The sequence below is a fragment of the Lampetra fluviatilis genome, chromosome 23 (genome assembly GCF_964198595.1).
Source record: "Lampetra fluviatilis chromosome 23, kcLamFluv1.1, whole genome shotgun sequence".
NCBI classification, from domain to species: domain Eukaryota; kingdom Metazoa; phylum Chordata; class Hyperoartia; order Petromyzontiformes; family Petromyzontidae; genus Lampetra; species Lampetra fluviatilis.
Genome location: NC_136297.1, coordinates 9,606,433 through 9,619,067, shown reverse-complemented (window position 1 = coordinate 9,619,067; position 12,635 = coordinate 9,606,433). Strand labels below are relative to the sequence as shown.

Below are 12,635 nucleotides of genomic sequence, written 5' to 3'. Positions count from 1 at the left end.
TATCTGTGTGAGTCTATGGATTTCTGTGTCAGTCTATGGATCTCTGTGTGAGTCTGTGGGTCTCTGTGTGAGGTTATGGTTCTCTGTGTGAGTCTATGGATCTCTGTGTGAGTCTGTGGGTCTCTGTGTGAGTCTATGAGTCTCTGTGTGAGTCTATGGTTATCTGTGTGAGTCTATGGATTTCTGTGTGAGTCTATGGATCTCTGTGTGAGTCTGTGGGTCTCTGTGTGAGGTTATGGTTCTCTGTGTGAGTCTATGGATCTCTGTGTGAGTCTGTGGGTCTCTGTGTGAGTCTATGAGTCTCAGTGTGAGTCTATGGATCTCTGTGTGAGTCTATTGATTTCTGTTGTGAGTCTATGGATCTCTGTGTGAGTCTGTAGGTCTCTGTGTGTGTCTATGGATTTCTGTGTGAGTCTATGGATCTCTGTGTGAGTCTGTGGATCTCTGTGTGAGTCTATGGATCTCTGTGTGAGTCTGTGGGTCTCTGTGTGAGTCTATGAGTCTCTGTGTGAGTCTATGGTTATCTGTGTGAGTCTATGGATCTCTGTGTGAGTCTGTGGGTCTCTGTGTGAGTCTATGAGTCTCTGTGTGAGTCTGTGGATTTCTGTTGTGAGTCTATGGATCTCTGTGTGAGTCTGTGGGTCTCTGTGTGTGTCTATAGATTTCTGTGTGAGTCTATGAATCTCTGTGTGAGTCTGTGGGTCTCTGTGTGAGTCTATGGTTATCTGTGTGAGTCTATGGATCTCTGTGTGAGTCTGTGGGTCTCTGTGTGAGTCTGTGGGTCTCTGTGTGAGTCTATGGGTCTCTGTGGTGTGAGTCTGTGGGTCTCTGTTGTGAGTCTATGGATCGCTGTGTGAGTCTGTGGGTCTCTGTGTGAGTCTATGGGTCTCTGTGGTGTGAGTCTATGTTTGTATGTTGAACTTCTTTCGCACCTGGACGTAGCCAACCATGCTAATCGGAGGTGCGGGGGGGGGGAGGACGCAGCGTGTGTTGTATGAGACGCATGTGTCCACGTTGTCCTCCGATCGCTGTGCGTTTACATTCTGTGCCGATGTCTGTCGCGCACAGGAGGAGCGCGCGAGGTCTTGCTCCCGAGGAGCAGAGCTCTGTTGACCCGCTGCCACGATGGAATACAGTTTGCCCGACGCCGATTACGACGATGAGGAAGACGATGACGATGGCGGTGACGGCAACGTCCCTGGCGGGAGGGATTACGGGTCGGACCTCTCCGCCGCGGGCTGGTGAGTAAACCGGCTCCTGCCGTCTTGGAGGAGCTATCAAATTAATGTAGCTGCTTGCGTGCGTGTGTGTGTTTGTGCCGACCTTCATAAGTGCTCGCTAACAGCACTTACCCCAAAAGTATGTTAAGGCTATATGGGTGATCTTTGTCTTGTGTAAATATCTGTGTTGTACGTGTGTGCGCGTGTGTGTGTGTGTGCGTCTGGGGAGCTGTGCTGCGAACCCGGCGACCCCGCTCACGGCAAACCAACCCCAGGGATGATTACACTGGTCAACAAAAAAAAAACATTTTTTTCTGGCCTGGACTTTTGCAGCTGCTTTAGGCTAATTTCAGGGTGCTGATTCCAAATCAGATCTCAGATTTGCTCTATCACATCGTTTTTATGCTATCGGCATACGCCATTTTCATTGATTTTACCTGAAATTAACTCTGTCACTTATGATTGCAAGTTGTTGCGAGTCAATGACTGCTTTAGTGTTAAAATATGGTGCTGTATTTTTAGGATAGTTTTTTTTATAATATCATTTTATGTAGATATCCACATTTATTTAATATTTTTTTTCTGCAGTTTTTATTGAAAATGCAATATTTGACATCTCAAAAACCTGATGTGATAGACAAACACTGATGCCAGATTTGGAATCAGCACCCCATTACCTTAAAACCGTTGGAATACCTTATGCCAGAAAAAGTATGTTGACCAGTGTTGTTTGAACCAGCCGTGGGCCTCCCCTGGGTCGACTCAAACGAGCACTTGGTGCAACGTGTAAACATCGTCACGAGAGAAACAAAGACGGTCGAGTGCGGTGCTGGCCACCCCCACCCCCCCTCGCGTGCCGTACCGACTTTTCTAGGTGCTCGCTAATAGTACTTGCCCCAACAGTCTACCAAGGCTATACGGGGGATCTTTGTCCTGGGGACCAGTCACATCGTGGTTAACGCACACGGCCAACACCGGTGAACAATATCTCAACTGGTCCTGGGCCTCTGCCAGGTCGACTCAGCCTTAAATGAGTACCTGGCCACGGTGTGTAAACAACAGCATTCCGAACACAGGAAACTGCCACCCAGCCCATAGTGGGCTGTGCCGGCCTTAATAGTTGCCCTTTCCCCAACAGTGTATGTAGGCTATATGAGGAGCCTTTGTCTTTGTGTGTTTTTTGCACTGGCCACATCACCCTCTTACGTGTGTGTGTAACCTCGCAAGCGCTCACTAATGATCACTTAGCCCAACATTCTTTACACTGCCGGGGATCTTTGTCTGTCTGCGTGTGCGCGTGAGCGTACGGGGAGCGGCAGCTACGAAGCCACCCGACACCAGTGACGATTATCTGAACGGGTTCCTGGGCCTCCGCTAGGTCGACTCAGCCTCAAATGAGTTGCTGTGGCGCGGTGTGTAAACATCGCCACTGGCGAGACAAAGGCAGCCGGGCGTGTTGCTGGCCCCCCCTCCCCGCCTCGTGTGTCAGTGCAGGCCTTCATAGATGCTCGCTAACAGCACTTGCTCCTGCAGTCTGTGAAGGCTACACGGGGGATCTTTGCCTTTTTGTGCTCGAAGGTGCCTGTGCGTACAATTCTTGTGCCACTATTGTTGCTGCCACTTTGCGCAACTCTGCTGCCTCGCGTGATTTTCTAACTCTTGCCGTTGACGTCAGAGGAATTCGCCCTGCGTCCAGGACCCGCGCGACGTGGTGCAGGGTGAGGGGTGTGTGGGGGGGGGCACCCTCATCCAGCAGTGGATTGACAAAACGGGTTGTACACGTGTGTATATACCTTTAGGGTTATTGGAGAGAACGAAATTGTACGACGGATGGGGAGGGCCGAAAAACGAGAAACACTACAAACGAGAGGGTGAAAATTAGACTTTAATTAGTTAAATTTCGATTTAAAGCTTTCGTGACTGCAGGGATTAATCTTCCTAGGTTCTTTCGGTAAAGTCACGTAGAAGGGAAACAATAAAGTAATACAAATAAAACATAATAAAATACAGTTCTCACGACGTTTCGGCCACAACGCAAGCAGCCTTCCTCAGGTGAAGAACAGGTTTAATTAGTTAATTATATCACGGCCCTGAATATTGACGCTTCGTTACATCAGTGCGGAGGGGGGAGTGGGAGGAGGGTGCCGAGCCGTTCTCACAACTTGCAACCAAATCACCGATATTGTTGGGAAGGAAGTAAAAGAAAAAACTACAAACGAAAAATTCTGAAATCTCCCCGGGCTCGGCCGTCGAATGAATCATTCTCCGAGTCGTTCGTTGAAGTTCTCGTCTCCGGTACAGACTCGATTGAAATTCACGCCCGGCCACTCTATTTTTAAACGGACGTTGGACGCTGTCACGTGCGTGTGTGTGTGTGTGCGGTGTGTGTGTGCGGTGTGTGTGTGCGGTGTGTGTGTGCAGTGTGTGTGTGTGCGGTGTGTGTGTGTGGTGTGTCTGTGCAGTGTGTGTGTGCGGTGTGTGTGCGGTGTGTGTGTGCGGTGTGTGTGTGTGCGCGCGGTGTGTGTGTGCGCGGTGTGTGTGCGGTGTGCGGTGTGTGTGTGCGCGGTGTGTGTGTGTGTATGCGGTGTGTGTGTGCGGTGTGTGTGTGTGCGGTGTGTGTGTGCGGTGTGTCTGTGCAGTGTGTGTGTGTGTGCGGTGTGTGTGTGTGCGGTGTGTATGTGTGTTGTGTCACACCCCCCACCACCCTCTGTCCGGGATGGCCCCCGGCTCCACCTGGTTCCCCCATGGTTGCTGAGCGCCGAAGCTCCAGTTTCCTCCACCGCCGACTTCTTTGCGTGCCTACTTGCTCCGTTCACGCCCCGGCTCCCCCCCCGCCCTTGTCTTTATCGTTATCACGGTAGATATGTGGAATGGCCTCCAGCAAGAGGCGGTGTTCCACGTGTGTTTTTTGTTTTCCCCATTGAAGGCCGGATTGTGCAACCTCCTGTCAGCCAAGCGAGCGGCTCAGAGTCTCCGAACTTGGCTCGCGTGCAACTGAACCTGTTCGTCTGTGAACGGTTGCGCAACCTGTTGCATGCGACTCGGCGATTCGTAGCGACGCAAACCGTCACGTCACGCATTCGTGAGCTGTGACGCAGTCGTTCTGATCCCGTTGCGTCATTGATCGCTCCAATGTGGATAAAGCAGTCACGTGCGATGATAACGTTGAGCTATGTCAAGAGCGGGTTACAGTTGCGTCACCGATTGTGCTGATTTTTATTATTTTTATTAATTTTAATTTCATTATTTTACCTACTTGACTTTACCTAAAAAACTAAGACTATGAATCTTTGCAGTCACGAAAGCTTCAAATCTAGAATAAATAAGTCGTGGTTGTTGAAAGGTGTAATGTCCAAAATAATCGTATTGCACGATGCAAGGTCAGACTGTGCAATAATTAAACATCTGATAGTTACATCACCCATTCAACCTGCTCGTTTTTGCTGCAATCGCGACTTCGAGACAGGGGGTCGGCAGCCAGAAAAGCAGCCAATTTTTTTCGCATTCGGTAAAACAAAAAAAAACAACCGAGTATTTCAAGAGCCGCAATGCACTGCGTGGTGAACACGAGACGGCGGGTGCTTAATAAATAGCGTCACACGATAGCAGCAGTCCGTAAAGAGCCACCGCACGCGGCTCTGGAGCCACGGGTTGCCAAGCTCCGACTTAGGAGTAAGCCGAGACAATTGTACAAATCAAGTTAATTGTTTTTCCTTTGTATGTCTTGACAACGTGTATGTGTGTGTGCTATCGGTGCGGGTTAATGTGCAAAAATGTTTTGAGGGCCGATGAGTGGTTTTTGGCCAGGCCACCATTTAAAAAAACACACACAAGTCTGTTGGCTCAATGTACCCTACCCGAAAATAAACCGACTTAGCAGAGCGATGTGCAGTTAAACGAATCTTCTTGGTCATCTTCATTCGTACTGCGAGCCAGGGAATATCACAACAACAAAAACAGAAGTGACACAACCAGTGCCGGATTAAGCTAGTGCGGGGCCTGTAGCATTTGTTATACAGGGGCCCTAAACAAAAACAACACGTAAATATTAAAACACAATTTTTCACTTGCACAGTAAAGTAATTGCATTTTTTTATTTGCTTTACAGCCAGATAATGCGACAAATCGCCAGCCTTAAACACCCAGTCGTTCATAAAAGTTGAAGGCGGTATAGTACTATAGTGATAGAGCAAGTGTAGAATCACTGAACCAGGATTGATAGCTTGAAAGCATTTCGCGCGGGGCCCTTGAAAGTACGGGCCAGGTAGCATATGTAGTAGCTACTTTTGCTACGAGGACAATCCGGCACTAGACACAACATTCTAGATTTGAAGCTTTCGTGACTGCAATGATTCATATTCTTAGGTTTTTTCGGTAAAGTCACGTAGGTAAAAACATTAAAAAGTTAAATAAAAAAATCACGACGTTTCGGAGGCAACACAAGCTTTACCGAAAAAACCTAAGAATATAGACACAACATCATTGCAATGCCAGGCGCAGCTACGTTGTGGGGGGCGGCGGACGGGTCAAACTGTCTTCCCGTCGTGGAAACGTAAAATCGTCTGTGCGAATCGTCCATAATTATTATTATATCGCCACGCACACCCAGTTCAAGGTCGGGTGTTGCCGCGTCGTGTCTCACGGAAACGGGACGGAAGAGCAGTTGGGTTACCCCCTGCAGAGGGTCATAGGTGAAGCAATCCGTGGCATGCAAATAGCAGTTACGCCGGTCCGCGTTCGGCGTCGGCATTGTAGCGTCCGCGCTTTGTACATTGTTGAACGCGGTTACCTCCCAGCCATTGATCCCCTGGTTACGCAAACAGCACGAGAGAATGGCGTGAACTTTATGTGCATCGCGCGCGTGACGCGGCTGCCGGGGACGTGAAGAGACACCGAAGGTTGGCCGAGCGGTGCACGTTGAGTTCACGACGCCCCCTACTACTATATTTTGCCACTGGTAAAGGAGATGTCTCATAGTGTACATGCTTACCCCGAGCTCTCAATACTCTGATAGTGCACTGTTTTTGAGTTGTACGCCTTTTGGTGTCATCTGGTCCAACACCAATGGAGACTAGGCTCTAAGGAAAGCTGTCTCGGGTGTGGACCAATCAACTTCAAGGACAGTGCATATTATTATTATTATCAGAGTTGTTTCTTTTTGTTTGCATTTTGACTACTTGTGTTGTGGTTATTGCAAACATGCCTTGTAAAAAGGTGTCAGTTTTGTACCAGTTTAAAGGGTAAAAACCTACTACTATATTTTGCCACTGGTAAAGGAGGTCTCATAGTGCCCTCTCCGCTGTGCGCTCGTTGGCCCAGAGAGTCCCCCGTAGCTAATTGAGCTTAACCCCTTTATGGTGGACATTGCTACGGTGTTGAATGTTGTTGTGTTGGCGGCACTTTATATTCCCGAGTTTTACAGCGGGAGCAAAGTTTAGCGGTGGCGTACGAGCTGCGAGAGACGACGACCTCGACTCGGTTGTTGGGAAGCTGCCGCTTGTGATTGCGTGCTGCCAATTTTGAGCGGTGTGGGTGCTGGGGGGTGGGGTGCAGGTGGTGGAAATAGATGTTGCGTCTAATTCTGGAATCAAACGTGAGCAGGCTCACGTTTTTTTTTAAATGTGTTGCTGTCCAAGTTTCACCCTTTGCTTCCACGTCCAGGAGAGTGAACTCCTCGATAGAACGCGACGGGGTTTAACGCCCCGCGAAGTTCCGATTGAGCGCGAGCAGTTGGCCACGTACGGTTGCGAAACAAGTTCCAGGTACATACAATGGCGGAGCCAGGATTTTCAGGTAGGGGGGGGCAACCCCTCCAGCAATGAAAAATGATAGAGGAGTTGTTAGTAAGTAAGGACTTGTCCCATGCTTTTTATTCGACGCGTGTGCGGCGATGGCGCAGCCATCGATCGAGGGTCGAATTCGAACCGTGTCGTGTGATCGGCATCGCGCTCGCTGAAGGTGATTGCCTTCAGGGAAGTCGTGTACTGGATACGCAACTGCGCACAATTTTGTGAGTCACTTAAAACTGCTTTGCCGTTACTTAATGCAAATTATGGACTCAGACTATTGTCCTATCATCTCATAAAATCCCTGGCACGTCATAATATGCTACACAGTGGCAGTGGGGGTCGCAAAATGCCGTTTTATTACTAACAAACTTTACTACCCGGCTTCGCCCGGTACTTGGATCCACCACGCCCGGCAGCCTTTGTCTCCCCAGTGGCGATGTTCACACACCACAGCAGTTACTCGTTTGAGGCTGAGTCGACCTAGGGGAGGCCCAGGACCGGTTAAAATGATCGTCACCGGTGGTGGCCGTGAGCGGGAATCGCACTCGGCTCGCCGGGTTCGTAGCGCAGCGCGCTAACCACTACACGACGATGTTTTACGCTGCCACATGCGCGGGTCACGTGACAGATGTGACGTCACAGCTCGCTTGCCATGCAAAAAATATATGCATTATTGAGCTCCCCCCCCCCCCCCAAAAAAAACACAAAAGTGTATTTTTATAATTTTTGCATGGTGTACAGTTTGGAAAGTACCCACATGGCAAATTTGCAGTTTGTTGCATGTCGGGAAGTACGCTAAACATTTTGAACAGACACACATAATCACAACTTTGCCTTTTATATATATGGAGATAAACCCCAATGATCCGATCAAAATTATGGATTTTGATCGGATCATTGAGGGGGCACGTGCCACCCCCCTCCCCCCCCCCCCCCACTGTCTCTGCCAGTGCGTACATACATAAGAAAAAAATAAGAATACTTTTACCCTTTCTGGCAATAAAACAGTTGTGTTAAGATGGTCAAACACGAAATAGAAAACTTTTGCAAGGAATCGATTTCGCATTAACCACACGTACTTGTGGTGAACATGGGAACAGAACATGCTCTTTTGATACTGGCAACAAAGGTCCCATATTGTACATAGGGCCGTCCATAAATGACGTCACGCGATTTTGGACGATTTTTTACCCCCCCCTCATCACACGGCATCACAAAAAGTCAGACCCCCCTCAAATATGACGTCACAAAGCTTCTGCCCCCCCCCCCAAATGTAGTGCGTATTTAATGTGGCGCTGCACTCTGATGTTGTAGGAGCAAACATTTATTAAAACGTCTATTTAATTAAGTAGAACGTGTTGTCTATATTTATTCAAAGTGGCGCATTTTGATGTGACGTCACATTTCTCAACCCCCCCCTCGTCACACATCGTCACAAATGTCTGATCCCCCCCAGGTGCGTGACGTCATTTATGGACGGCCCCATACGTACGTAGGTACGAAAGCGATGTCGCGTCTAATTCCGGGAACCACCGCGCGCACGCGAGCGCTCGGTTGCGCAATCCGACCGCCCTGGAAATCGAGCGATTTAAATCATCGCCCGCGACCACTGCTGCTTTGTCCACATCTCAGCGAGGTGGTTGCGTGGAGCGAGGTAATTCATTAAATGGTGCGTCCAGTATCGTAGCAACACCCCCATGGTCGCACGGTTTGCCAATGTTGCGAGCATTCATCCAGCGGTGTACTGACCGTAGCTGGTTGCGATGATGATGATGATGATAATGAGTAATCAACATCACTTGGCATACTGCTCTGTAAGTGTACATTGTGCGTTTATGTTTTAGTTTATGCTGCGCGTGTGGCGTTCGTTGCACGTGGCTGAGCACGTAAGCCTTCTCGTATATTTAACGTCACTCTTCCTCCTTCTCTTCCTCTGCCTTGCCGTCAGTCAACCGCGTTTCTTTCGGTAAAGTCACGTGGATAGATTTTTTTTTTATAAAAGTAAATAAAATAAAAACTACGACGTTTCGATCACAACACAAGCGGTCGTCTTCAGGAGTAAAAAGGATTCTTAAATTTACGCAATTGTTTGTAAGAGCGATGAGTCGAGAAATATCTGTGATCTCCGGTTTGCGTCGTCGCTGTCAAGCGGTGGGGGCTTCGTCCTTGCCCAATCGTGGCCGCTGGCTCCACTGCTCGACAAATGAAGTGAGAATCCGTACCGCACCTCCGGTGAGCACGGCGGGCTACGTCCGGTGCGAAAGAAGTTTCAACGCAACATATATACGTACCGTACCGTATCGGTCCTGGCCTACCCTCCCCTTTCACAAAGCCACACGGACCAGTGCGGTGAAGTATGGTGAACAGGCCCGCCGCACAACATTCATAAAGCGACTGCAGTATGGACAGTGACTTTGGGGAGGAGCAACACGGATAAAAAAAAGACACTCGGATGAAGCCAAATAAACGCGGAACAGGTTACAATAACCTACTTTGTTGTTTACCTGTGTAGATAATCTGCAGTGGGTTGTATGTGATCCCCAAAGTATATATCATTTTTTTGATCATTGTGCTTGTTGCACCACTGCCAACGCAGAAGCAGCATCAGCAGCATCAGCAGCATCAGCAGCAGCATCACCAAATCATTTATTCGAGTCACCGACCCTGTACGAGTGACGAGCAGTTCACATCAGCACCAGCGTACGCGTGATAGCCCACGCCAGAGAGCGTGGCCAATCCACCATCATCATCATCATCTTCAATCATTTTTGTTTTGAAGCTTTCGTGACCGCAGGAATCCATACTCTTTGGTTCTTTCGGTAAAGTCACGTAGGTAGAAAAAATTATATTAGATCACGACGTTTCGATTGCATCAACAAGTGACCGTCTTCAGGTGAGAGAATCAGACTGTTGTGGACGAGGCATTATATTGACCCGATTGGATGGCGAGGGAGGGAGGGTGCCGCATACTCGATAAGGTGAGCCTTCTTGTCTCCCAGTCTGTTAAAAGATCCAATAGTTGTGTGGAAACCCTCCCCGTAGAGCCTGTTCTCTCACCTGTAGATAGCCGCTGGTTGTTGCGATCGAAACGTCGTGATCTGTCATTTTTTCTACCTACGTGACTTTACCGAAAGAACCAGAGACTATCTTCAATCATAACGAGCCACGGTCAATCCGCTGCCTTCAATGAGCACGTGACGCTGCCACGAGCGACCTCTCACGTTCCCTGCGATGGAATGATCCACTCGGCCACACGGGAGAAGAGTCTGGTTAATCCCCAAACCGGGTTAGCCGGAGGGAGCTGTGTTTCATTGTTTATCTCGTGGATGGTGGTCGTCACGAGGCAGATGCTGACACTGTCAGATATTTGAGCAAACATAGCAACAGTGGGCTTAAAGAATAAAGTCATACATCAGTGCATATTCGTAGCGTCTTTTCACTTTGCCCAGGAGAGCCACACTGAGCCGAGCTGAATGTGTGCTTACGTATTATAGCGCGCTGCGCTACAAACCCGGCGACCCCAGTTTGATTCCCACTCACGGCCAACACCAGTGAAGAATATCTGAACCAGTACTGGGCCTCCCTTAGGTCGACTCAGCCTCAAATGAGTAGTTGATGATGATGAAGTGGCTGGGGATGGTCATGTGAACCCATCACTGAGATCAAAAATGTTCACGTGCAATTCCACGCGTCTAACGGTTTTAAATTCCGAACCGACGCATTCACAGTTTCCGCACCTAATGGACAGGAGCATAACGATGTGGCTAGACGGATCTTCACGTGGGCAGCCCATAAGGGAGTGTGACGGTTTGAGGAGGCTTTCATTCAGCAGTGGATAGACCCCATGGCTGACTGACGATGACGAGGCTGAGACCCACCCGGGAGACACGTGAAGATCGTTCTTTCGGTAAAGTCACGTAGAAGGGAAATAATAAAATAATTTAAATATAACATAATAAAATACAATTCTCACGACGTTTGCGGCCACAAAGCAAACGTCGTGAGAATTTTATATTATTATGTTTTATTTTTATTATTTCCCTTCTACGTGACTTTACCGACATAACCAAGAAGATGAATCCCTGCAGTCACGAACGCTTTCAGTCGGCACGCCGATCGTACGCGAAGTTTTCAAACGCGCGAGGCTCATCGATCACCATGGTTGAAACCACAACAGGCCCACGTCAGAGCGAGCCTTTGAATGCGGAAAGGTGATCCATTACACGCCGCCCAGGTATTTTCAAGGCGGTTTCGACTCCGCAGTCGCCGCTCAGCGGACGCTCCCAGTGCCGTGAACCGCAATTCCGAGATACGGGGACCGAGTGAGGAAATAGTGAGTGGAGTGACTGACGTTGCGGTCAGATAAGCCTTCACCTGAGATGTTTCTACACTGCCACCACCCTTGTTCATACGCGGACTGCATGTGTGTATTCTTTTGTGTGGGGTGTGTTTGTGTAGGCGTGTGAATATGTTGACTCTTGGGAGGTTGGTGGGGGGTGGAGGCTTAATGGTTAGTGTGGTGGCCCATGTTCCACTCCCGCTCAGAGCCAACATCGGTGACGACATATCTGAATCGGTCCCGGGCCTCCCCCTATGTCGACTCAGCCTCAAATGAGTACCTGGTGCGGTGTGCAATCAAATAAGCGATGGGGAGACGTAGGGAGCTGGACCGTGGTGCTGGCCACCCACCGCCTCGTCTGCCGTGCCGACCTTAATAGGTGCTCGCTAACAGCAATAGCCCCAACGGTCTGTTCGAGGCTATACTGGGCATCTTTGTCTTCTTCGGCATTATTTGCGTCTGTATTTGCGCGCGCCTGTGTGTGTGGGGAGCGGTAGTGCAGCGGTTAGCGCACTGCGCTATGAACCCGGCGACACGGGTTCGATTCCTGCTCACGGCCAACACCAGTGACGATTATCTAAACCGGTCCCGGGCCTCCCCTAGGTCGACTCAGCCTCAAATTAGTACCCGGTGCGGTGTAAACATCGCCACTAGGGAGACAAAGGCGGTCGGGGCATGGTGCTGGCCCACCCACCCCCTCGTGTACCGTTCCGGCCTTCATAGGTGCTCGCTAACAGCACTTTCCCCTACAGTCTGTTAAGGCTATACGGGGGATCTTTGTCTTTTTTTCTGTATTTGCGTGTGGTTATTATTTCCTCGTGTGCCACCTGCCTGCCCGTTGTTCCCGTGACCGCGTCCCTCACAGTGACGAAGGCCGAGCCGGCTCGAGCCCTGACACCGCGTCGCGGACCCTGACACTCCGTCGCTCGGTGCAGTTTGACGCAGGCGCTGCTATGTTTGTAATTTAATTGTATTGTTTTATTCCATATTTTTTAATTGAAGCAATACGCTGGCCCATTACGTCGCGTTGTGATGCACATACACACCGCCAACGGAAACTGAACCGGTTATAAAAAAAATAGCAGGGGGATAGAGAGATGGTAAATGAACATCGGCTGCGGCCCCAACCCAGACGAGTCCCCACTGAAAGGGGTAATGGTCGTTTCTTTTTTTATAAAGTAAGGCAATATTTATTTATTTATTAGTTTTCCCCTACGTGCCTTTACCGAAAAAACCTAAGAGTATGAATCCTTGCAGTCACGAAAGCTTCAAATCTAGAATTAAGGC

The 12,635-nt window shown here is 49.3% G+C and overlaps 1 protein-coding gene across 3 annotated transcripts in view; it reads left to right on the top strand.

Moving 5' to 3' along the window:
• The window catches only part of LOC144940919 (transmembrane channel-like protein 5), a 54,548-nt gene that overhangs the window by 18,383 nt on the left and 23,530 nt on the right, over positions 1–12,635 (top strand). For all 3 annotated transcript variants that reach the window (XM_078867426.1, XM_078867424.1, XM_078867427.1), the window contains exon 3: positions 1,069–1,241. In XM_078867426.1, the coding sequence (XP_078723552.1) occupies positions 1,126–1,241 (116 nt within the window). In that variant the 5' untranslated portion in view covers positions 1,069–1,125. The remainder of the gene's footprint in view (positions 1–1,068; positions 1,242–12,635) is intronic.